This window comes from Choloepus didactylus, chromosome 4 (assembly GCF_015220235.1).
Source record: "Choloepus didactylus isolate mChoDid1 chromosome 4, mChoDid1.pri, whole genome shotgun sequence".
NCBI classification, from domain to species: domain Eukaryota; kingdom Metazoa; phylum Chordata; class Mammalia; order Pilosa; family Megalonychidae; genus Choloepus; species Choloepus didactylus.
The window spans coordinates 139,212,741-139,239,107 of record NC_051310.1 but is presented as its reverse complement, the minus strand read 5'-3'; the positions used below and the strand labels follow the sequence as shown (position 1 = coordinate 139,239,107).

The following is a 26,367-nucleotide window of genomic DNA, read 5'->3' as shown; positions in this document are numbered from 1 at the left end:
TAAAATATTGCTGGGGGACAAAATAACTCCAGTCAAGAGCCAATGTTTTATGCCAATGCTTCTCAGAGTTTAATGTGCATACAAATCACCTGGAGATCTTGTTAAACTGTAGATTGATTGAGGAGGCTCAGGGTAAGGCCCTCACTGAGCAATTCTAACAAGCTCTCAGGTGTTTTTGATGCTACTGGTCTTTGGATCACATTTTGAGTAACAAGAGTTGATTCAGTAACCCTTGGGATTCAGTAACATAAACCGCTTTTTAAATTGCTCTTCCTATTCTCACCAGTTTGACTCTCAAGCTTTGTCTTACATCCTGATAGTCCTTTTAAGATGGTAAGGGACATAGCTCTTTCCTCCTATTGGTCCTGTGCAGTATGAGGTATTCCCCCTGGAGACTTAAGGAAACAAGCACAACAACAACAAAACTAAGTCTGAGCTGCAAGAATGATCTGTAACTGGCAATTTCCCCTGAAGAAAACGGCAGGCACAAGACAAAATTAAGCATTTGGGATTAAAGCAAAATGTGAAAAGAAAAAAGGGTGGTAGTCTATGATATGAAGTCAGAAAACCGGTACTGGTGCACTTTATTTGTACACAATGTCAGTTTCTTTATCTGTACATCAGGAATACCTATCCCATCATTACCAAATACTGTTTGTGAGAATCAAATAACATATTTTCAAGTAGTGAGAAAGGCAGAGAATGCTAAACAAATCTTGTTATGGCTGATTTTCATCATAGTTGATCGCCTTCTTGAAAATTTAGAATTGCCAGCTACTGTTCTGGAAGAAAGCCTAACACCTTTTAGTTCCAGGCTCAAAAGCCAAGACCTATGTAAACAATGTAAACTCGAAGGTAATAGGTCAAAGTGAGACTATAAATTCCTTCTGAACCTGTCCTAAGAAGTGATACGACGCTATATCCATAAGAATGCCCTGAGAGAAAACTATAGAAGTTGTACCATTCAAACCTATTTGACATAGTAGGTTTTTTTCCTAGTCTCAAGTCAACATTTACCAGCCTCAAAAAATATTTGAACCAACTCTCCTATGGCATTATAACTATTATTCACTTGCTAAGTTAGAATATGCAACAGCAGAAGTATACATGACAATAACACCAGCCTTTGGCTGAGAATACAGTCAGTTCTTCACACTGTTTGTTCCTTAGAGATATAACCTAGGTGACTTTTTTAAAAAATAACCATCAAACAGAAAGTTATAGAGAAATGCTACATAAAATGTTAACACTTTCACTAGAGTATGAGTTAGGACATTAGTTAATGTTGTCGGTCATTGGATTCTACGGAAAATAGGACTACCTAGAATAAAAGTCATGGAAGGAAAATTTCCTCAAGAAGGAATTTGGGAGAAAGAAGGATCGTTAGAGAATAGTGTGAAAAAAATGAGAAAAAATATCATTTTGTTAAAATTTTTTATATTAAAAAGTGGCATGAACTTTTTATGTAGAACAAAAATCTTGGGAAGCCAAAACTGGATAAAACCATTAAAACAGAAATACAATGTTTCAAATGAATCCCATCACCTTGTGATGCCTCTTATAAACAGTTTATTAACCAACACTATCTACGAGGACAGTCAATCCTACAGAATGAGCAGCAGTCCAGGGCCTCCACACCATCTTATGCAGGGATAATTTTAAATTAAGCCAGAAAGACCTGTTTCCTTTGTAGTAAGTTCCCATTTCTAAAGCATTACAGTCCCTCTAGCAGGGTGCTCACTCATAAGCACCTAGATGGGAGTGCCTCTCTGGACCTACAGTGAATGGCATTGCCTACGACACCACAGTGCTGCCCTTGGAGGCTTACAAAACAGTAGTTAAAAGTCCTGGAGTGTGCACTTGCACCACATTGCCAGCAATGGGATGTGTCACAATAGCAGATGTCGAAAGAGTTAAGCTAATATTTCTCTCTAAATTACATCTGAAATAGAAAAATCTTTAATATACACCATTTGTAAACAAAATTGCACTTGATTTTGCTTTTTTAAGATCATCTGAATCACACTGTAACACTTTCTCTGTCTCGCTCTCTTTTCTTCTTTTAATCACTGTTAGAAACATGGCTCTTTAACTCAGAAGGGCCCTTTATTCTGAAAACTACCTCTGCAAGTTGTAAACCCTGGCTTGCCAGGAAACTGAAAAGACAATTAACAATTTCCTCCTATCACCTACTAAACTCCCTAAATAAATAAAAATCATAGGCAGTTGCTCCTGGAGATTACATATTATGGTCTTGATGTCATCGTCCTTTAGAAGATGTTAAATTTTTTAGTTTGACAGATTAAACAACTGAAACATTATAGAAGGTTCAGGAACAACACACGTAAGTTGCATAAACATCCATGTCAGAGTATGAGAGGGAAAGAGGCATCAATGCTGTATATAGGAAACTTGTAGGTTTTTCTCATCCTATGAACTTGTTTTCAACAATGTTCTCCTTGTTCTGACATCTCTCGCCAGCTCCAATGCAAATGATCAAGGAACAGATCAGGATGTCATTGCCTCCTTTAACTCCGTGGAACAGTCGTAGAAACCTGACACAGAAGCTGATCTCTTCCCTGATATTAGCCATCTTCAACTGCAAATATCCCCAATCTTTACTCCATTTTGGACCTTTCAAAGTGTGTAATCATTCGTTCCTGGAAGAAAGAAAAGGTTACTTCTAAGTATATTAATTTAAAACCATCTACATTCCAAATATCTTCCACACACATTTTCCAGAAGTATGTATTTAGGTTAATTAAATATTTAGAGCAATGGTTCCTAACCATTTATGAAGATTTTGAAACATACAGATGCCCAGGCCCCACACAAGACAACTGAATCAAAATCTCTTAAGCCTCTGGACATCAAACCACAAATCAAATGGAATTGTATATTTTAGAGTCAATTAGGATAATGTGACAAATATTTATTTAAAATTGAGCTTAAGTAAAAATGTGTACCTCCTCTGATTGAAGAATTTAAATTGAAGATATCATTAAGGATATGGGCAAAAATATAGCCACAAGCATATTCACTGAAACACTCAGTCAGCATTACAGAAAAATATGAGAAAGAAGTAAGTGTCCAAAAATACAGGACTGTATAAACAAATGGATGGTATACCCTTACAATGAAATATATACTTATTAAAATCACATTTGATTATAAAATAGTATTTACAGTATTTTTTCCATTAACAAAATTATACGCACTACCATTTCCTTTCTTGTCCTATTTTTAACCTTACAATTAATTTTTTCATTTTTCCATTTATTCTTTTGCTAAGTACCTATGCACAGATTTATCCCAAACTCCAACTGAAATGTAAATCCCTTTTCAATCTGATTAATCATATCAGATAATGTATCCTTCCCACTTTTTCTTACAAATACCCCTCCTTAAACTCTCTTTTCCTGCTCCATTCTAGATGGTTGGTCGTCAAAGCTGTCACACAGCTGTCAACCCTTGGAGTTTCTTATATTGCCACCTTCAGAATTATCCTTGCCTCTGTCTTGTGTTGGATCCTTTATTTCCTAGGTCTCAAGCATTCTTATTTCTTAGTTGATTTCCTCAGTTTTGTAGAGAACATTTTCCACTATTTTCCTGAGAAAGTACACAGAGGACATCAATTTCTAAGATTTTTTTTTTCCTGTGTGAAAACATCTTTATTTTACCCTCATATTGAAATAGTTTTCAGGCTGAAAATAAGTTTCCTCACAATTCAAAAACATTGTTCTATTATTTTCTAATTTCCAAATTTACTGTTAAAGAATCTGATGATGTTTTCACTCCTGGTCTTTTATGTAACTTGATTCTATTGTAATTCATTTAAGTTATTTTACAGTTTTAAAAAAGAAAGGACTTTATAGTTACTGGGTATACTTGCAAAGTCTTGCATAGCTTTTTCATGCAGGAAAATATGAACAGATGGGTAAAGTCAGTGCCGCTAAAAGTAGTACAGTAAACCTGTATTTCCAGGAATAGCACAATTGGGTTTCACCTATTAGCCCTCTCTGGCTGAAATATAGAGCTAAAGCCATAGGGAAGCACCAAAAATAATTAGCAGAGGAGAGCCCCAAAAGAAGTACTACAGATATATCAGTACAAGATGATCTGGGAACTACAGAACATACCACAGAAAGCAAAATATTATATTGGTAGGTTTAACTCTGAATGATAGGGGTTTTAAATTATTTCAATGCATACAATAGTGAAGGAAATGTGACACTGTTTCCTGTATCACATAGCAGGCCAGTGGGAAATGCACAAACATTTTTTTTTAAATTCAATTTTATTGATATATATTCACATACCATGCAGTCATACAAACCGTACATTCAATTGTTCACAGTACCATTATATAGTTGTGCATTCATCACCAAAATTAATTTTTGAACATTTTCATTACCACACACACACACAAATAATAAGAATAAAAATTAAAGTGAAAAAGAACAATTAAAGTAGAAAAGAACACTAGGTGCTTTTTTTTTTTTTTTTTGCCCCCATTTTTCTACTCATCCATTCATACACTGGACAAATGGGAGTGTGGTCCATATGGCTTTCCCAATCACACTGTCACCCCTCATAAGCTACATTTTCATACAATCGTCTTCAAGATGCAAGATGCATAAACCATTTTAATAACAACCAATCCTAACACCTTGAATATGAATCAGGCAAGATGCTTCCCCTAAAAGGCTTTCTGAAATCAAGAGGTTCTAGAATAACCAACTATTCAGAATTTGTCCAGAACTAGTTCTCATGAACCCAGACTACAGTTCTTACATAAGACTTCATCTGAAGCCTCCTAAATGAACTGTGTGGAGGCAAATTAAAAGTCAACATAAATATCAGTGGTATTAACTATAATTCTAATTATCTGAAGAGAATAATGACATGATTTGATTACTAACCTCATCTGAATCCAGAAGGGCTGGAAGTGCTCTGCAGGGAGACAAAACATCAAATTGGACAATATAAAATAGAGCCATAAATGGTTCATAAAGGACAGTGGAATGATGAGTGCAATATGAAAATTTTTTGTAATTATCTAAGATTTACATCTTATTAATGGCCCTTTCAGGAGAGAAGGAAGAAAAAGTAAAATATATGTAACATATATATATAATATATATAGTAATTGTATATATGGTGTATGTGTATATATATATTATATTATAAATACACACACACACACACACACACACACACACTGCATTCTAATAGGACCAACGTTTCATGAAAATTAAAGCCCTGGAAGGGAAATAAAAAATTCTAAAAGAATCGTCCCACTGATTTTAGGAAGACACAGCTAAATCTTTCTAAGCAGAAATATCATCTGAACAATTAATTCCATATACTTTGGTCCATTTATCATTTATAATCTTTTAATTATATAGTTCTCTTTTAAAGTTAATTACAAGCATTCTCATTTGTATGCTTTTCAGCCAATGTATGTTTAATAATAAAAACAGTACTAACTATAATATAAGATTCTTGTGGTAATGATTAAAAAACTTACACATCTGTCACAGAAGAAGGAACATTTTCTTCTACCCACTTCAAATCATCTTCCTGCTGGGAACATACAGGTACCAGTTGTAATAAAATGCACCAAATAATACCTCTCAAGTAAGGATTTAAAGAAGTCTTAAAATCTTTAAATTTAATCTTTTGTCACTCTGAAATAGTATAGTCACATAAATGGGACTGTTAACAGAAAAGTCGATCTAATTAAAAAAACCATATAACAGAAATAGAAAATGATGTTCTACATAATCAAATGTTCTCTTCTCAATGGCCTAACACCAAGCATTTGCTTCAGGCAGGCTTTGTTCTTTAAAACTGAGATAAATTCTAAAGCTTTTAAATGTAGGGTGCATGCATACAGCTCTATAATAACTGCTGACTGAAAAGAACCTTGGGCATTGTTAATGAAACTATGACTTTGTTGATGAAAACCAACAAACAGAACCATCAGATCTGTCTAGTACTTTTCCAAATACAAATCATCTAATTAAAGATTACTAGGCCTTAGAATCACTTTTGTCTGTTTGTAAAAATGTAAATGACATATATAAAAAACGATTTCTAAAACAAGCATAATTTTAAGTGTCTGTACAAAAATCATTAAGGCCTATACACAACTGATGAGATTCACTAAGGGCTGGGAGACAGGGCAAAGACAAAAGCAGAAAAGAAGTCATACTTACTGCTTTGTTCACTTTACTATTTCCATTCGGTTCTTGTTTGGTACTCCTCATTTTCATTCCTTCTGTGGAAGGAAAAAAAATGTAGATTGGTTAAAACAACGTTAACAGACCAGCAAAACTTGCAAAAATGGATTCAGAACTTTATTTTTAAGGTTACTGACTGATTATACAAATGTTTCTCCATCTTTAAATTTACGCCGTAAAGTTCAAAGCTAAATTTTCAGCTCATCTCCATCAAGTAAACTCAACCTTTAATATGCATTTATTTACTGAATTTACTCTGGCTTTATCTGAAGTTTCATAACCTTATTTTCTCTTCACCCTAACTTCATCAAATACCAAACTGAGGAATGATACTCTGTAAAATAATAAACAATGTATTTGTATCAAAGTATCTTGATTTTGATACCACAAATGTCATACTTACTTTATTTGTATAAACCAGAAAAGAATATGTAAAGCAAAAATAAAAGATGAATTTTATCACTACCAAAGCTTTCTTTCAGCATAGGTTCCTTTTGCTCATCCTCCTCCTCTTCCTCAGATAATGGTGAAAAGGCAAACCTGGCAGAACAAACATAGAATAGAAGGGAAAAAATCAGAAAACTGCTAAACTCCTCCATTATTTGGATTTTACAGGACTAATTACTGAAACTGCAATTAGTCATTCAAAAATCAGTTTAATGAATTATGAAATATTCTTCCCCTTCAGAAAACTGTCAATTGCTTATTATATCAACATTTTCATGGACATTATCATGTTTAGAGCATAGGCTCACCATATATTATTTTAAACCATTTAATTTCTCTGTGCCTCAGTTTCCTGATCTGTAAATGGAGATAATAATAGAATATAACTCATAGGGGTGTTTTGTGAAAATTAAATAAGTAGTTACAAATAAAGTACTTAGAACAATACCTGACACATAGTAAGCATTCAATAAATGTTCATTTATAAGAATATGAATCATACAGAGATAAGTAAATTCTCATGTAATTTAAAATCTTAGCCTTCAAATTGGGAGTTAAGAATATGGAGGCCTGATCTTGTGTGTATCAGGTAATTTAAAATCTCAATTTCCAAGTGGAAACCTGAGATGATGAAGGTCTGATCTTGCACACCTCCCTGCCTTTCCTTCCCAACTTCTAAGAGACTCAGCAAAGAAGCTGCCAGACAGGTAATTCCTAAAATGCTTTAGCTTTGACCTCACTCTGCACTTTTCATTTTACTGTTGCTAACTATTTTCATTCTACCTTGTTTTGAGAATCTCCCTTTAATGATTAAAACTGTTAATAAGCTAAGAATAGTAGTTATTAAAGGGTAACTAACAAAAATTCATGTAAATGTCATTGTTACTGATAATACTTAAGGAGTATTTATTTTAAAATCAGAATAAGATGAGGAAGTGCACTCTCACTGCTTTTATTCAATATAATTCTTGCCCATGAGGTAATACAAGAAACAGAAATGAGGACGGAAGATTATTTGACAAGGAACGAACAACACACTCATTACCTTAAACAAAAAGACTATTTTTCTCTGTTGAGAAACTCTAGAAACTATTCGAGTTAAGATAATGTAGGATGGTCGATGGTTATAAGACAAATATGCAAAAATCAGTGGCATTCTTATACATATTTAGAAAAGTCATATTTTAAAAGATTTAAAAAATATAAATGTCCCTAATCAATTCATTAATTCAATTACATTCCAATCAAAATCCTAACATGGTTTCCCTAGAATTAACAATCCAAAATTAATATTAAAGAGCAAAGACCTAATAGCAAAGCCTGGTTTTAAAAAAGATGATAAAAGGGGTCTTAGTACCTCCATATACCAGGACTTATCAGAAAGCTAGAATAATGAAGAAAGAATGCTACTGATGAATTTGAAGAGAATGGAGAGCTCAGAATCAAACAATTCTTTATGGATGAAAGTCTCAATTATGAAAAATAAATGTAAAACTATTCAAAGAAACTATAGGAGAATAACTTTATGACTCAGGCTAGAAAAGGATTTTTTAAACAAGACATAAAATATTTAAAGCATTAAGTTTCTGAAAAGAATGAAAATTTGAATCCACATTTCTAAGTTTCTGTATGACCAAAAATACCATAAAAAAAATAATAAAAAAGTAATCAACAAACTAGGAGAAAATATCTGCAATGCCTAAAACAGGCAAAATATTGGCATCCAAAATATATTACAAATACTTACAAATCAATAAGAAAATGATCAATAAGCCAATAAAAATTAAGTCAAAGATATAAAAAGTTAATCCACAGTAGAAAAAGTTGTAGATGGCCAATAAATATATGAAGACAAGAAAAGCAACTTGGCCTTAAATGTAAATCAAAATAATACTGAACATTAATTCTCATCCACCAGATCTGCAAAAATTAAATAAAATGGGAGGTGTAGGGGAAAGAAGAGAGTACCTCTCATACCATTGTTAGTAGATACGTAATTTGTTTCCATTTTTTGAAAAGCATTCTAGTTATACTTTAAAATTACAAATACACACACACTTTAACCCAGCAATCACAAACCTACTCATTAAACTGACATTTACTGAGCATCCATCATATGCCACGAACAGTTCTTTGCCCTTGTGGAGCTTATATTTGCTTGGGGGTAGGGGCAGGATTTGGGGTATAGTAGTACAATAAATATACTAAATAAATAAATAGGATTTAGGAGGTAATAAATACTATGGGGGAAAAATAGAATGGGGCAAGGGAGTACTGGAGTACATAAGAATAGATACAAAAGAATATTTAATACATTACTGCAGCCTGTTCCTATTTTAATATCCTCTGTGCAGAAAAAATACAGCAGGACTTTAGAAGGGCTTACTTGCAAAGCTCGTCCATGGCTGGTGTCTGGGAACTTGTCACTTAACCTGTTCCCTAACTAATATGAGTATATCACATGCCTAGACTGTACAATGTGATTTATGTGGAATGCTTGCTTTCCTTCTGAGGGTCTGGAATTTTGGTACATACTAGACAGAGGGTGCTTATGTGACTAGCCACCATTAACCTTGGGCCTAGTCTCTAATGGGCATGTGAGTTACTGCATATTTTACTGCTGGGGAAAGGAGCATGCTTAATGAAATCCTTCACAGGAGGGAAAGAACATAAGGAAAGAAAATACGGATTTCTTCAGACTCCATGTGTGCCGGTTTGAAACTGTTATGGACCCCTGAAGAGCCATGATCTTTTAACCCATCTTGTAGGGTGGAACATTTTGTTTCCATGGGGATGTGATTCACCCAACTGTGGATGATACCTTTGATTAAATTATTTCCGAGGAGGTATGGTCCCTGCCCATTCACGGTGGGTCTTGATTAGTTCACTGGCATACTTAAGAGAGTTCAAGAGTTGACACAGACACTGATGTTTGGAGTTGCAGACAGAGGGATGTCTGGAGATGCTAAGCTAACAGACGAAGCCCAGAGTTGACCCCAGAGAAGCTAAGAGAGGACCCCCAGATGCTTAGAGAGAAACGCCCTAGGAGAAAGAAGCAAGGACACACAGGAGCTGAGAGAGAGGAGTGAAGATAGAAGCTCAGAGACATTTTGGAGAAAGCCACTTTGAAATATAACCCAGGAGGCAAAGGACCAGCAGACACCAGCCACGTGCCTTCCCAGCTGACAAAGGTGTTCTGGATGCCATCGGCCATTCTTCGGTGAAGGTATCCTCTTGTTGATGCCTTAGTGTGGACACTTTCATGGCCTTAGAACTATAATCTGTAACCTAATAAATCCCCTTTATAAAAGCCAATCCATGTCTACTGTTTTGCATAACAGCAACTCTAGCAAACCAGAACACCGTGTGTGTCTTTTTACCTTGCTGACTTACGATTCTGCTGTAATAAACCTTACCCATAAGTGCAATTATATGCTTAGTCCTTCCAGTGAATTAATGAACATATGGGTGGCCATGGGAACCCCCACACACCCCAAGCCGGAAATACTCCAAAAGGCCATCAATAGGGGAAAAACTGAATTAACCACATTACATCTGTATCATGTAATATGCCATCCATGAAAATGGATGAGTTCAATTTAAACTGGTTGCCTTGGATGAAATTTCCACAACATACTACTGAGTAAATAAGATTCTAGTTTTGTTAAATGACAAAACAAACCTATTTATTTATACAAGAATGTACAGGGAGTAAAATGTGCAAGGATATACCCTATTAGGCTATTAACATTGGAGTTACTGGGAACAGGGGCAATGTTTTAAAAGAAAAGAGAGAGAAAAAAGATGGGCTTAAAGCAAAAGGAAAAATAAAAGACTGAAAAAGGGAAAATTTTTATATAGATATTATAGATATTGAATGAGCAGCAGAGCAATAATATATTGACATAGGAGTCATCAGAATGTCAAGGTTCTTTCTGAACAGTGTGATTTCTGATCTCCTTTATTTTCTTTTACACCTTTTTTCTAATGTTTAATTATTTTTCGATGAATCTAGATTACAGTCTGAAAAGACAACAAAGCTATTTTCACGGGATAAGAGAAGGATCTCACCTATTTTCTTTCCAAATCTTTTACTGGTATGCCTGAGTATAAAATTAGCTGTTTAGTTACACCATTTCACTCTTTTCCTTCTTTGGAGTTTGGGTTGCTTTATATCAGCACTTAACTGTCTAAATGCAAAAGAGGAAAAACAAGGGAAACAAAGGCATGGATATTCACCAAAGACAGCCAGTTCCTAAATAATTGAGATTTGTCAACAGTTGGACAAAGCAAATTTGCATATGGATTTTTAATTCCAAAGTCAGTAACATAAGTTTTCATTTAATCCTCTCTACCATTACAAATGAGATGGGCTGCTGACTTTAGAAACTGTTCTTCCCTTCTGGACACTAGGCAGGAGAGACACTCATTACAAGTGTGACAATCTATCTACCTTCCTTATTTACCCATATGAATACTTGTATTATCAGAAGATGCCACAGCTGAAAGGAAGCTCATATAATTGGTTAAATCCCCCTCATTATATGAAAAGGAAACGAAGGCTCAGAGAGGTGAAAAGAAGCAGCATGCCAAAAACTCACAAAGCAAATTGGTAACAGAGCTGAAACAGGAACCTAATTCTTCTGAATCCACAACCAGTGTCCCTTCCACTATATGACACTGTCCCCCACCCTCAATTGATGTCATGGCTATACAGTGTTCAATAAACAAAAAGAGTCTAAGAACCTCTGGTTATTTGCAGATGGTCGCCATAGAACCATGATGACAAAGAGGATCATGGAGAACAGCAACCGCCAGATGGCATCGTCTACCCACAGCTCTCGCCAGTCCTAACAAAAGGGGAAAAGTTCATTTATATACTTTATGTTAGCACTCTGTCCACAAAGCCCTTGCCACAGAACAAGAATCACTTATACATTCATCAAACTCATATTTACTAAAAGTCTGCTATGTGCTAGGCACTGTGCTGAGGGATGCAGAATGAATAAACATAGTTTTTTTTTCCTTTGTAGTGCTTATTTTATTAAAGAAAAGGCCCCAACTAAACCGAGCACTTGTCAAAGTTTCATTATAGCTCTGAGACTTCTTAGAGAAGGATTTTTATACAGGGAAGGAAAAGTAACATGAGATTATTTTTTGTTTTATTTTCTTTCTTTCTTTTATTTCTTCCTTTCCTTTCTTTTCTCTCTCTCTTTCTTTCTTTCTTTCCCCAAAATAGAGCCCTAGGTGCCACCAAAGAAATGCTACACTGTCTTTACCTGATTGGCCACAGTCTTTGTATTCGGATCTTAAGGACACGGTTTCTACTGAGATTAGCATTATTTGCACATGCTTAATGTTCAGTATTCTGGATTTCTTGTCCGAGAATTTTTAGTTAAGGCAAAAGAGGATTATGACAGACTGTGACAGAAATGCAGAATTCTCTCTCAGTATTGGGATATGTAGTCAAACGAAAAAATTTAAAAATCCCTACAATACCAAGCACCATAAGAGTACAGGAAGGGCTATCAAACCCTCAGAGTGGATATGTAGCACTAACTTTGTATATGGTGCATACCTTACTTTATTCATTAATGCATGTGCTTATGACTCACCGACTGACAAGTCACTATCCTGAACTTCATGGTCGTCCAGATGATAAACACAATAGACGCTGTCAAGCAATGAAAAACCTGGTCAGAGTATGTTTGTTTACATCCCCAATTATATTCTCTAATTCCAGTTAAGTAGAAGTCCTCACACCCCTAGCCCCTAATACATCAAAAATCACTTTCTATCAGTTATTTTAACAAATCTATTCAATACAAATTTACCAAATTTACTAATTTACAATAAATTTTCTTTAATTTTCAAATTTACTGAACACCTACTATGAGCAACGTCCATGCTACATACTGAAATATTAATTATAGAGAAAAAGAAAGCTATTTGAGTAAAACTCCACTTTGTCTTGTCAACCCTTTCTGTGCTTAAGAACAGTTTTGTCTGCCATCTTGCTGCTTCAGTATAAAACAAGTTATTGGCAATATGGCTTTTTCTAGTATTATCAATAACATAAAATGGTAATCCAGAAACACTTGAAAAGTTAAGGGCCTCCTGTTAACCACTCCTGACTAATATTATTGGGTTTTTTTCCTTCCTTTATCCTTAGCATAGTAACAATAATTTCTCTTTGTCTAGTCAGATGAAAAACAGGATAAACAGGTTGATAAAATAACTGCAACACAAACAGAAGAACTGGTTCCACTCATAGGGCAGACCTCATTATTGCTGGTACAACGGCCAAGAGGCAGATAAAGAAGCCCAGTTTGGCTATGGTCTACCTAATGTCGATATTTTATGCACTCTTAGCGACATACATAAAAGCTATATACTAGCAACGTACCCTAATCTTAAATTCTATAGCTATTCAATAAACCCAAATAAGCAAGGGCTACTGTCTTCAAAGAAAGAATATAAACCCTATTTGACCCTCAAGCTAACTCGCCCCAAGAGATATATACTTAAAAAAATAAATGGTTCTTAGAATTTGACAAAAGCTAAGGACCCTTTCTCCAAGTGAAATATGCAAAACTGTTTATGTAATTTTGGAAAGTCTACCCATGGCCTTGCAGGTTAAGAATCTCTGTTCCAGAAGGCACTCATTTAAGAAGGAAGAAAGTTCCTGACTTACCTGCCACTGCCAAGATAAGCGTGTTGGTGAAATGTCGGTACAAAGAGAGTTTTACAATGTTCCTCCGAAGTTTTAATAGCTTCATTGTTTGAGTCAAGCTAATAAATATGTGTTTGCAGGTCAAGGAAATCAACATTCAGAAAAAAACAATAAACCAGTAAATTAATCCTTAAGTTCTCTGAGGATCTGGGATCATACTAATAGAGCTATGGATACTAGAGCCTTACAGCTCTCTTATTCTCAAGCTCACAAACACCCTCAAGCCTCATGAAGATAGTAAGAAAGCCATCAATTTTGATGAGACATTGAAAAGAAGACAGAACCAGGAGAAAATAAGACTGCATAAAATAAGAGGGAAAAAAATTAAAAGGAGAAAAATAAAGACAAGATGCAGCTTTCTAAAGAAACAACAGAAAAGATAAAAAAAGAAAGAGGCAAATGGAAGATGAAATGAAAATGAGTAACAGGCAAGGGACAAGGAGTCAACACCATCTTCTCTCTTCCTTAAATGTGGGTGACTCTGCTCTCAACTGTCCCAGTTAATCTGGCCTAGGGCAATAATTACACTTGTGCCTACCACCTAAGAGTTCTACACTCAGTTCCCTTATGCCATCTTAAGGAACCTGTCATGTACTGCCTGTGCTACCCTGAATTAAGAGGACCCTACAATTGTCTGAGAATCCCAGGTAGTCAGGCTCCAAAAGCAATGACTCTCCTAAATAGTCAGAAAAAGAGAAAAGGAGAACCATGACAACTAAAGAGGATTTCTGCTCTCATATCCAATTTTCAGAAGAAGGAGCAGATATGAAAATAAGGGAGTTGGAACTTACTCTGCCCTTTGACAGAGCCTTGGCTGCTACCTAGTTAATGGGTTTTCTCTTCGAATGGGCCAGTCCCACCTACCTCTCTCCACTCCTCCCAACCATCATAGTAGTTCACAACACACACATGGAAAGATACTGACCTAGAAAAGTTTTGGTCATTTGGACACAGGATACTTCAACTTCAAACATTTCAGAAGTCCACTCAAATTCACAAAATTACACACTTTTGTTCGCATTCAGATTTTTGCAACAGTTAACAGTCTATCAAGACAATAAGATTGCACAACTGCACATAGAACCAAATAAATACAAAAAAAAAAAAAAAGTCAAAATAACCTTCAAAAAGATAAGTCAAAAAACTTGAATCCTTCACCAAACAGGCCAAGTCCCTAACAAACAAATATTTACTTTTAAGAAGCAGGAGAAAAGATTGTTCAAATAGAAATTTGTTTGTTAACTGCTGGAAGACTTTGCCTGCAAATGAATCAATATTTATTTTGAAGGGTGTAAGTCTTCAGACAATTCCATCAGCTTTTGAGAAGGAAAAAAAAACATTTGCCTGCTAAGCCTATATATCTTTTTAGAAGAGTTAAACAACCTATGTAGTTCCTGAAACCACATTTTAAGATTCAAACTCTTTTCATAATTTTCAAAGCATTTAATAATTGCTAGAGGCTGAAATAAAGAGTAAAACTAGAGCAGCCAGTGATTTTAACACTAAGTGGGGTGCACAAATAAGTCGAAAATCAAAGTGAAATGCTCATTTAAAAAAGAAAAGACAGAAGCTGTATCTTCTGCTAAGTTAAGTTCCCAGTCACCAACTTCTGATGTAATTTTAAACAACAACAAAACAAGTGCTTACCTGAGCCCTCAGGTTGTTAGAATTAAAATACCCTATTTCCCACACTAAGGAGTCATCAAAAAAACTGGTAAAAACCCTTTGCAGAAAGATCAATGGAAACCCATTCCCAAGGAAGAAAATGGACCGCCATCAAATAAGCCAATGAGAAGGATATCCACCAGCACAGGGCAGTGTCTAGGAAAGCCAAGGGGATAAAGGCCAAGGAAGCAAGATCAGTCTGGGCCTGCAGACAAAGAAAAAGAGGTGGTGAAAAAGAGATGTCTAGCAAGGCACAGAGAAGAAACCAGCACATGATTCTGCATTTATAAAATCATCTGGAATGGTTAGCATTAGAACTAAAAAAATAAAATAAAAAGGAATAACACTTGGCACCTATATCATTCTTTCCTTCTGACAAACCATCACTTGGAATATATAGCTATAAGTATGTCATACAGATTATCAATTACGATCTCAAAACAATGAAACATGCTGCTAACTAATAAGAGGCAACAACCATAATGCATATTAAGATCATGTTGAAAAGTGAACACACCGAAAAAGTTACCATGTTTAGAAGCCCCATCTATCAATACTTTCCTATCGTAATTTTGGATACAAGTCTAAAAAGATCCTTCTCATATTAAAAAAAAAATTACCGCATATTCATATAAGTTATTGATGTCCAGAATTAAAATACAATGGGATTTTACAAACAAGCGCTTAGCGCCCCCCCCAAAATGTAAGGCAATTATCTGTTCCCAAAACTATGCTGCTTGTTTTCATAAATGTATAATATAGAAGATACTATTGTATATAACCCTAATTACCCAACGACCAGGGCTTTATTAAAAGGATATCCATAAAATAATACAGGCATCAACTGCTGAGAGGGTCACGTTTACTATCAAAGCCAAGGTATAAGAAAAATACTACAGCAGAAGAAGGAAGAAAATTAATTGATAGAGGGTTAGAGTTGCTAAAAGTCTAAGGAAATTACATACAGAGGACAGAGTGATTTGAAAAAAAAAAAAAATTGCATCCAATAAGGTGCTTTATTTAAGAGGCAATTTATTGCAAAACTTACTGAGCCCTGTTTTCTTGAGGGCAAAGCCAAGCATATAGCATTTACAACTTGAATTTAGCAGGCTATTATAGAATACAAATTTTTAAATAGAAAAATTTGGAATGGCCCAGAAGATTCACTTTGTCTTCACATTAATCTAACTCGAACATAACTTTCTTAATCACTTGTATCTCAGTGTTTGGTTCTTTCACTGATGAAAGGAATAATTATGTAATTCTCAAGAATGGTATAAAACTTAATCACCTGCATTTTAGAAAGGCTCTGAAATGCAAATGCCAGTTAAGCAAAGAGCACTTGTTCTTTTAACCAGTAAGCACATGTTTCCAAAGTTTGTTACTTATATGAGGAAGAGAGTAGGCTGTCTGGAAGGAGGAACTAAGTAATTACCAATTTGGGGACAGATGGGAAAGCATTCATTCCCAGCCCCCCATTAAATTTATAAAGCTCTAATAGATGGATTAAAATGAAAAAATGAATTAAAGCTACATTTTGAAAATTAGAGTCCAAAGCTGACTTAGAGAAAACAGCAAAGAAGCCCATCAATATTTCCAATCCACTTTATGAAGATGAAAAGAATACATCTAAACTGACCACAAAAACTCCAATTAAGCGGTACTGACCCCAGTAACTCTGAGGACCCCTTCCATGCCAGAGAACAAAAGATAGAGGGCTCCTGCTACCACAACCTTGTGAAGAGTGACTCCAAGGCGAGGCCTAAAGAGGAAGCAAAGAGATAGCTGAGTGCAAATGCGACAAAACCCAAGACAGGCTAAGAAACAAGAACTCATGTTAAATTTTCAAATCAATACTTTACAGAGCTAAATAACACTTGATTCACCTGGGAGAAAAAAGTCACAAGAACTTATTATGGTCTTAAAACAAGACAGTGAACAATTTATATCTGGACCTTGGTTACTACATTTTTTTAAGCTTTTTATTACGGAGAATTTGGAAATACAGCCAAAGCCAATCCTGCCCCATACACACCATCAATTTCCCATCCTCCCATATTATCCTGAAGCAAATCCCAAATATCCTAATCTTTTTATTTGCATATTTTCAGAGCATAATTTTAAAAGATAGGGACTATTTTTTTAACATACCATAATACCATCATCAAGTCTAAAAAAGTTAAGTCCTTAATACCATCAAATGTCCTATTGCATTTTAAGTAAATAGTGCATTTGCAAGCTCAAAACCCAACAAAATATGAAAAGTCTTTTGAGCAACTTCTCTTGAAGGAGGAAAGACCTCAGGATCCCTGATATCCAAAATCCTTCTGAGTCAGAATCTACGTTTTAGTAAGATCCCCGGATGATTCATTAGTACATTATAGTTTGAGATGCACTGTCCTAGATCATGTCTACCTAAGCCTTAGCCATATTTGTTCTTAAATTTTTTGTTATACACTAGAAGAGTTTCAAATGGGCAGGGATTTCCCCCCACCTCCTACTGGTATATCCTAAATACCTAGAATACTTCCTGATCTATCAGAGGTATGCAAGAATTTGCTGAATGAATAAATATAAAAAAAAAAACAAAACTCTTTTCTCAATACTATTTCAAATGAAACTCCTTGAACTAACTTAACTTTCTATACTTGGCTGTTTCCAACTCCTCTCCTCACATTCTCTCATTAATCTACTCTAATCAGCCTTTTGTCCCTACCACCTCATTGAAACCATTCTTGCTTAGGTCACTAGTATCTTCCAGGATGTTAAATCCAACAGTCAATTTCAATTCTCATATTAATTGACCTATCAGGAATATTCGACACAATTAAATATTCCCTCCTTGAAATACATTATTCAAATTTTCCTCCCACCTCACTGATCACTCCTTCTGAATCACCTTTATTCTAATTCTACTTCATTTCACTGATTTCTAAATAACAGAAAATGTTCAAGGGCTCAGGCCTTGGACCTTTTCTCTACCTACAGTCACTTGCTTGGAGATCACATTCAGTCTAATGGCTTTAAATAAAGTCTATGAACTGATGATTACCAAATTTATATCTACACCCAACCTATCTCCCTCACTTCTCCTATATTTATTCGGATGTCTAACTGAACTCCTAATCATGCCCCTGGTCCAAACTTACTCCACCTAAGGTCTTCCTGAACTCAGTAAATGTCAATTCCATCCTTCCACCTGCTAATTCCAAAATGGTTAGCATCATCCTTGATTCTCCTCTCTTTCACAACACATCTGATCCCTCAGCAAATTCCACTGGCTCTACCTTCAAAATCTATACAGATTCTAATCACATCTCAGCACCTCTTCCCATGGTGTACATATAGCTCCCTCACCTCCTTTGGATCTTTGTTTAAATGTCAGCAAGTGAGGCCTTACCTTATCACTCTATTTAGAATTGCAAGCTCTGCCTCCTGCCTAGCACTTCCCATCCCCTTTCCCTGCTTTATTTGCTCCACGGCACTTACCACTGACATGTTAGATATTTCACTTACTTCTTTCTGTCTGTGCCCCTCCCTCCACAAATGTAATTTCCAAGTCTTTTGTTTACTTGCTGTATTCCCCAGGGTCTAGAACAATGCTAAGTATGTAGCATTTTTGAATAAAAAAATTTTCAGAATGCTTTAGAATCACATAGAAAAACTTGATTTGTAATAATATTTTGGAAGAGTAAAATCACTAATAGTTTGGTGGTTCAATGTCATTCATTTCCTGCAGATGCTCCTTGAGTTCTAACGAGTAAAACGAAACACTAATTCTTTTCCTAAGTTTATAAACCTATGATTTAACTATTTCGTATAGCAAGTCTTTCAGAAGTACTACACTGGGAACCTACAACACTGTTTCAATTTAATCAGCACTTCACTTTGCTCTTTCATATACGAATTAATACTTACTTGACTATGCCATAGCCCAGACTGACTATGATGACCAAGGTTCGAGCCAATGAGCGTTTCACTGCTGAAAGCAGCTCTGCAAGGATCAGGGCACCTTGGACTACCAGAAAGAAGAAAAGGAGAAGGGGCACTGTAATCTAGGTTTGGCAAAAGGCATGATTCTACTGCCAGAAGGAGAATCCCTAACATTCTTCAGAATTTGCACTGGTTTTAGTCCTAATTTTAAAAACAAACAAATAAACAAAAACCTCTTTTGCAATTTTTACAAGTATACAAGCTGACACCATTTGTGATCTTGCTCACCTGTACAGCAATCTGCTGTGCTCAATTCACAAGCACCCCCACACCCCAACCCTACACTAAAAAACAAACAGAATACCCTTCCCTGTATGGACAGGTTATAGCATAGGACAGGAAATTTTTTTCCCCATTTAAAAAAACTGTGAAATATAGGTATACATAGAAAAGCACAGAACAGAAATATACGTAGTTTTCAACTCAGTTTTCACATCTACTATTTTTAATCCCTTTCAAAGACCAGAAAAAGATTAATTAGTATATCTTGGAACAATGATTATTATCAATGAAACTGTCCGATGAGAAGGAACTGAAAATCACAAAAACTTCACAACACAATAATTTCTATCATTACCAATTACCTTAGTAACCCATAAGCATCCTTCTATTTTTCTTGATTATTACTGTGCATTATCAATCCACAGATGCACTTTCCCACCACATTTTAACATCTTTGAAATAAGGGTGTGTCTTACAATCAATGGCATAATTATAATTAAATTGGCAGTGTTTCTTTCTTAGATTTATAAAACAATGGTGCCTTGCAAATCAATAATGACTGAGATTCCATGATGATAATAGCCCTTCCCAAAATGACCGCTACTGCTTAAAATAACTTTTAAGAACATATTTCAGTAAAATGACACTATATCACTGAACACCTAAGTTACAAGATTAAAAGCAAAAGTCACAATTATATAATAATGTAGATTACAAGGGGTGACAGTGTGACTGTGAAGACCTTGTGGATCACACCCCCTTTATCTAGTGTATGGATGAGTAGAAAAATGGGGATAAAAACTAAAGGACAAATGGGGTGGGATGGGGGGATGATTTGGGTGTTCTTTTTTCACTTTATTTTGTATTCTTGTTCTGGTTCTTTCTGATGTAAGGAAAATGTTCAGAGATAGATTGTGGTGATGAACATATAACTATGTTATCATACTGTGGACAGTGGACTGTATACCATGGATGAATGTATGGTGTGTGAATGTATTTCAATAAAACTGAATTTAATTAAAAAAAAAAAAAAAAAAAAAGATTCTCCAATGGAACCAACCAAGGAGAAATCAAGATGGCTGTTCAACTTCAGGAATTGAGGAAATGGATTAATATACAAGTGCTGTGATAATATACAATCATGACAGGGTTCTTTTAACATGGATTCCATGAAATAAACATACTTTACCCAACACAACTGGACAGCAGACTTGCCTTTTAATGACTTTTTGTATCATTAAAACAAAGTACATTTTGACATTTGGAGAAGAAACATGGCCTGTTAACATAGATGATAGTTTGTGTGTCTAGAATTTCTTGCAGTTTGACTTGTATGAGTATGACCTTATGGAATGTTGGCTTCAATAAAATTTCTAACACTTTGAAAGAAAAAAAAAAAAAGCAAAAGTCACAATCGTGGTGATTCTGCTGAAGTTATTCTAATAACTAAGTAATTTTAAAGCTAGACCTATTTAATGACTGCTGACCTTGGGAAACTTTTCACTTGTCTCACCTGCCATCACTCACAAAATGGTAAGCCTTTTGGGTTACATACCAGATTCTCCTTTGTATCTGATGTTTTGAAATTCTGCATAGAATACAGCTTTCTCAAGCATTCCCAGGAAGATCACAGCACCAATCCAAAACTGAATTCTCAGGAGATCTCTCCAGTAGCAGGCAGACCAGCCCAGCCACAAAACACCAAACAGGACATATACTATACACATCACCATGAAAAACTGTCATTCAAGTGGATAAAAGATAAAAAGGAGAATTAGGGCTAAGAGCCATGTTTCTAGATTTAGTATTATTATATAGTCTTACCAAACCACAAAAAAATAAACATAACTTCTATTAAAAAATAATCATTTTATTTCTTTGGAATTCAATACTAATTAACACAGAAGAATTGTCTCCTCTTGAGCAAAGGGAGACATCATAAGGAATTATTCTGAACAGTGACTGCTCTTCTTTATTAAAGGAGCTTTATCAGCTCATAACCTAAAGATGCATAAATGAAGACAACACTGAGGAAGAAAATAGGCGTGGCAGGGTTGGATACATCTGGAGGCAATGAAACACAACAAAATGGGAAAACTATAAAGGAGAAAGGGAGAACAAAAACAAAACAATCATGAACAAAAACCAAAAATCAGAAAATAGACTAACACACAAATAGATAATAGATAAACAGAACACAGATACCATGCACACACACACACAACAATGAAAACAAGGAAACTTCAACATTTAATTATTTAAGTGGGATCAGAAATTATAAGGTTGTACTAAGAAATGCCCTGGCTTTGGATCCTAGAGAGAATATGAGATGATCTTTGAGGTACTTTCCAAATCTAAAATTCCGTAAGTCATCAACACCTTCATTTTATATGAGAAAATGAGGTACAGAGAGGTTCACTGATCCTCCCTAGGTCAAATTTTAATAAGAAATAAGTTCAGAACTACAAACAATATTTATTTTCTGAACTTCTCGGGAACAATTGTTTTAAAAAGAAAATTGGTACAAATTCTTTTAAGCTAAATTCATTTAATATGGAGGTTAAAGAACATAAACTCACTTACAATCATCAATGGATAGTCTTCAAGAGTGAGGTATTCATAGGGACCCTTGACTTCAACAGTCACTGCCAAAACAAAATCCTCAGAATTAATTTAAAGAATGCAGAAAGTAAACGAGCATTATCTTATATTTGTTTAGTGAAAGTAATGAAAACTATATTGGATCATTTACTTTAAACCACTTATATCCTGACACTGCACACCAATGTTCATAACAGCATTATTCACAGGTGCCTAAAGATGGAAGCAACCCAAGTATCTATCAACCAATGAATGGATAAACAAAATGTGGCATACACATATAATGGAATATTATTCAGCCATAAAAAGGAATGATGCTCTGATACATATGTCAACATGGATGAAATCTGAAGACTTCAGGTTCAGTGAAATAAGCCAGACATAAAAGGACAAATATTGTATGACCTCGCTGATATGAAATAATTAGAATAAGCAAATTCATAATAACAATCTAGAAGACAGATTCCCAGGAGATGGGATGGGCAAAAGAAATAGGGAGTATGGCTTAAAATATACGGCATACCTCATTTTCTTGCATTTCACTTAACTGTACCTCACAGATACTGCATTTTTTACAAATTGAAGGTTTATGGCAACCCTGTGTTGAACAAGTCTATCAGTGCCCTTTTACTAACAATAAGTGCTCATCACTTCATGTCTCTTGTCACATTTTGGTAATTCTTACAATATTTCAAACTTCATTATTATCATATTTGTTATGGTGATATGTGATCAGTGATCTTTGTTGTCACTTTTGCAATTGTTTGGGGGGCACCATAAACCATGCACATATAAGATGGCAAACTTAATCGATAAATGCGTGTATTTTGACCAATCCTCTGTCTCTCTCCCTCTTTGCAGCCTCTCTTTTCCCTGAGACAAACAATATTGAAATTAGGCCAGTTAATAAACATACAATGGTCTCTAAGTGGTCAAGTGAAAGGAAGAGTCACATGTCACTCACTTTAAATCAAAAGCTAGAAATGATTAAACTTAGTGAGCAAGTTGGAAGCTGAGATAGGCCTTTGTGCCAAGCAGTTAGCCAAGCTGTGAATACAAAGGAAAAGTTCTTGAAGGAAATTAAAAGTGCTACTGCAGTGACACACCTGAATGATAAAGTGAAAAAGCATTATTGTATGAAGAAAGTCTGAGTGGTCTGGATAGAAGATCAAACCAGCCACATTCCCTTAAGCCAAAGCGTAATCCAGAGCAAGACCATAATCTTCTTCAATTCTATGAAGGCTGAGAGAGATGAGGAAGCTGCACAAGAAAGTTTGAAGCTAGCAGAGGTTGGTTCATGACGTTTAAGGAAAGAAGCCGTCTCCATAACATTAAAGTGCAACCAAGATGAAGCAGCAAGTGTTGACGCTGAAGCTGCAGCAAGTTATCCAGAAGATGTAGCTAAGATAATTAATGAAAGTGGGTAAACGAACCAACAGATTTTCAATGTACACGAAACAGCCTTCTATTGCAAGAAGATGCCATCTAGGACTTTCACAGCTAGAGAGAAGTCATCAATGCCTGGTTTCAAAGTTTTCGAGGACAGGTTAACTCTCTTGTTAGGGGTGAATACAGCCGGTGACTTTAAGTTGAAGCCAGTGCTCATTTACCATTTGCACTGGGAAACCAAAAACAGTCACGTGACTCGCATTATTACGATATTTACTTTATTGCAGTGGTCTGGAACGAAACCCACAGTATCTCTAGGGTATGCCTCTACAGAGTTTCTATTTGGAATGATGGACACATGTGATAATGGATGGTGGTGATGTCAGCACATTGTGAACGTTATTAACAGCAATGAAAAATATATATACCTGAATGTGGTTAAAAGGGAAATGTTACGTTGTATATATGGTCCTAGAATAAAGATTAAAAAAAAAAAAAAATCCATGGAACTACTCAACACAAACAGTGAGCCCTAAGTTAAACCATGGACTATAGTAAATACTACAATTATAAAAAAAAAGTACAATTCTTTCATCAATTGTAATAAATGTACCATACCAAATACAAGATGTTAATAATAAGGTGGTACAGGGAATCCTATATTTCATGCATGATTGTACTGTAAATTCACAACTTCTTTAATTTAAAAAATAAATAAAATCCCGTTGAACATTACATTATAATCGTACAGAACTTCAACATTCATTAAGTGTTTCCACAGGATGTGCTTCTCACCACATAGTCCTCCATGCCTTTGCTCCTGTCAGTATCTGAAGTGGAAAAGACTTTGTTCCCTTACTCACATCTTTCAAGCCTAGATTGAATGCTATTCCCTCCATCGCTGAGCTTCCTAACTGGAACTATTTTCTACCTCCTCTAAATGCCAAATACAATTCATATGTACTTTTTCTTTACATAACTAATATCCTTTGAAAGGTACAGGACTTCATTCTTTCATTCTGCCTCTACCTTTGTTTTCTATCCCTCTTACCTACATATTTTCCTATTGCTTGTTTTTTTTTGCTTTTTTTTTTTTTTACCTACTTAAATTTTTACATGATCTTGCCATTTTCATGGATCTCTGTAAGCCACCTTAGATCCTTTTCAGAATGAGATATTAAAATAAAGAAAACAACAACTAGGAATTCATATTAACTCACAGTGTACTCTCCCTGATAAAATATGGGAAAATATAGTTTCCAAATCATGTACCCTATAGATCCCCACTCCAAAATGAAAATTCAAAATATCAGACTGAAGCAAATCACCAACCAATAAACACAAAATTGGCATTCCCCAAAACTTGCTAGTTAACATTTTTAAAATACTCTGTTAATAACAAAGTAGTAAAACAGAACAAGTGATAGTCACACAAATCTGAAAGACAGATTTGCCTCACTAAAGCAAACTTTGACAGTTTTAAGGTTGTCTATAATTGATAAAAGTATCTGGTTAAACTCTAGGTATGATTAATAAATAAAAATTTGATGTATCTGATAATTAATGATCTCCAGAGACAGACCAATAACTGCACATTAAAAAAAATTTCCCACCAGCTTTTATTAGGCAAAAAGGACATGCCATTATTAAAAGCAAACTAGACCCAATAATTTTACGAACAAAAAGAGCATCCCATAATAGCAATCATAATTTCATAGCAGAATTGTTCTTAATTTAATAAAAGGGCAAATAAAATAACATTTGTGTCAAATTCTATGTTTATTCTACTCTATGCCACAGGTCAGCAAAATACAGCACATGGGCCAAACCCAGCTCTCCACCTGTTTTATTTTTTTGGTCCTTTAAAAATTCTTTAATAGGTAAGTTGTGGGTTTAAGAAAAATCATGCATAAAATACAGGATTCCCATATACCACCCTATTATTAACACCTTGCAGTGTGGAATATTTGTTACAATTGATGATAGTGCATTTTTAGAATTGTACTATTAACTATACTCCATGATTTAACTTAGGGTTTGCTGTTTGTGAAGTGTAGTTCCATGGATTTTTTTTTTTAATTCTGTTACCATACATACAATCTAACATTTCCTCTTTTAATAATATTCAGATATTTCAGTGCTGTTAATAATGTTCACAGTGTTGTGCTACAATCACCATCATCAATTACTAAAGCTTTTCCATCATTCCAAATAGGAACACTGTATGTTTTTTTTAAATTCAATTTTATTGAGATATATTCACATACCATACAATCATCCAAAGTGTACAATTGTTCACAGTACCATCATATAGTTGTGCATTCATCACTCCAATCTATTTTTTGAACATTTTCCTTGTACCAGAAAAAGTGAAAATAAGAATAAAAAAATAAAAGTAAAAAAGAACACCCAAATCATCCCCCCACCCCACTCTATTTTTTCATTTAGCTGTATGTCTTTAAGCCTTAACTTCCCATTCCCTATCCCCATCCCATCCCTGGGTAACCTAAATTCTAGATTCTGATTCTATGAGTGTTTATTCTAATTATTTCAAATCAGTAGGATCATACAATATTTGTCCTTTTGTGTATGGCTTATTTCACTCAACATGATGTCTTAACAGGTTCATTCATGTTTCTGCATGTGTAAGGACTTCATTTCCTTTTAACGGCTGAAAAACATTACATTTCATGTATCCACTCATTGGTTGATAGACACTTGGGTTGCTTCCATCTTTTGGCAATTGTGAATAATGCCACAATAAACATTGGTGAGCAAAATATCTGTTGAAACCCGTTTTCAATTATTTTGGGTATATACCTAGTAGTGGGATTGCCGAGTCATATGGTAGTTCTATACTTAGGTTTACGAGGAACTGCCAAACTGTCTTCCATCGTTGTTGCTTCCACCATTTTACACTGCCACCAACAATGAATGAGTATTCCCATTTCTCCACATCCTCTCCAACACTTGTTATTTCATTTTTTTTTTTTAATAGCAGCCATTCTAGCGGGTGTGAAATGGTAACTTCATTATGGTTTTGATTTGCATTTCCCTGATGGCTAATGATGT

The 26,367-nt window shown here is 35.0% G+C and overlaps 1 protein-coding gene across 8 annotated transcripts in view; it reads right to left on the bottom strand.

The window, feature by feature from the left end:
• Positions 1 to 66: 66 nt before the first annotated feature.
• TMEM87A (transmembrane protein 87A) overlaps positions 67 to 26,367 on the bottom strand; it is a 62,299-nt gene continuing 35,998 nt past the window's right edge. For 2 of the 8 annotated variants that reach the window (XM_037834213.1, XM_037834214.1), the window contains 13 exons: positions 21,889 to 21,950; positions 20,861 to 21,044; positions 19,009 to 19,108; positions 16,759 to 16,852; positions 15,912 to 15,983; positions 13,387 to 13,495; positions 12,308 to 12,366; positions 11,439 to 11,542; positions 6,712 to 6,785; positions 6,222 to 6,283; positions 5,531 to 5,586; positions 4,923 to 4,953; positions 68 to 2,660 (listed from right to left, as the gene is read on the bottom strand). In XM_037834213.1, the coding sequence (XP_037690141.1) occupies positions 2,619 to 2,660; positions 4,923 to 4,953; positions 5,531 to 5,586; positions 6,222 to 6,283; positions 6,712 to 6,785; positions 11,439 to 11,542; positions 12,308 to 12,366; positions 13,387 to 13,495; positions 15,912 to 15,983; positions 16,759 to 16,852; positions 19,009 to 19,108; positions 20,861 to 21,044; positions 21,889 to 21,950 (1,049 nt within the window). In that variant the 3' untranslated portion in view covers positions 68 to 2,618. Of the gene's footprint in view, positions 2,661 to 4,922; positions 4,954 to 5,530; positions 5,587 to 6,221; positions 6,284 to 6,711; positions 6,786 to 11,438; positions 11,543 to 12,307; positions 12,367 to 13,386; positions 13,496 to 15,226; positions 15,296 to 15,911; positions 15,984 to 16,758; positions 16,853 to 19,008; positions 19,109 to 20,860; positions 21,045 to 21,888; positions 21,951 to 26,367 lie in introns of all 8 variants that reach the window. The other 6 variants (XM_037834211.1, XM_037834212.1, XM_037834209.1 and 3 more) reach the window with 6 other exon arrangements.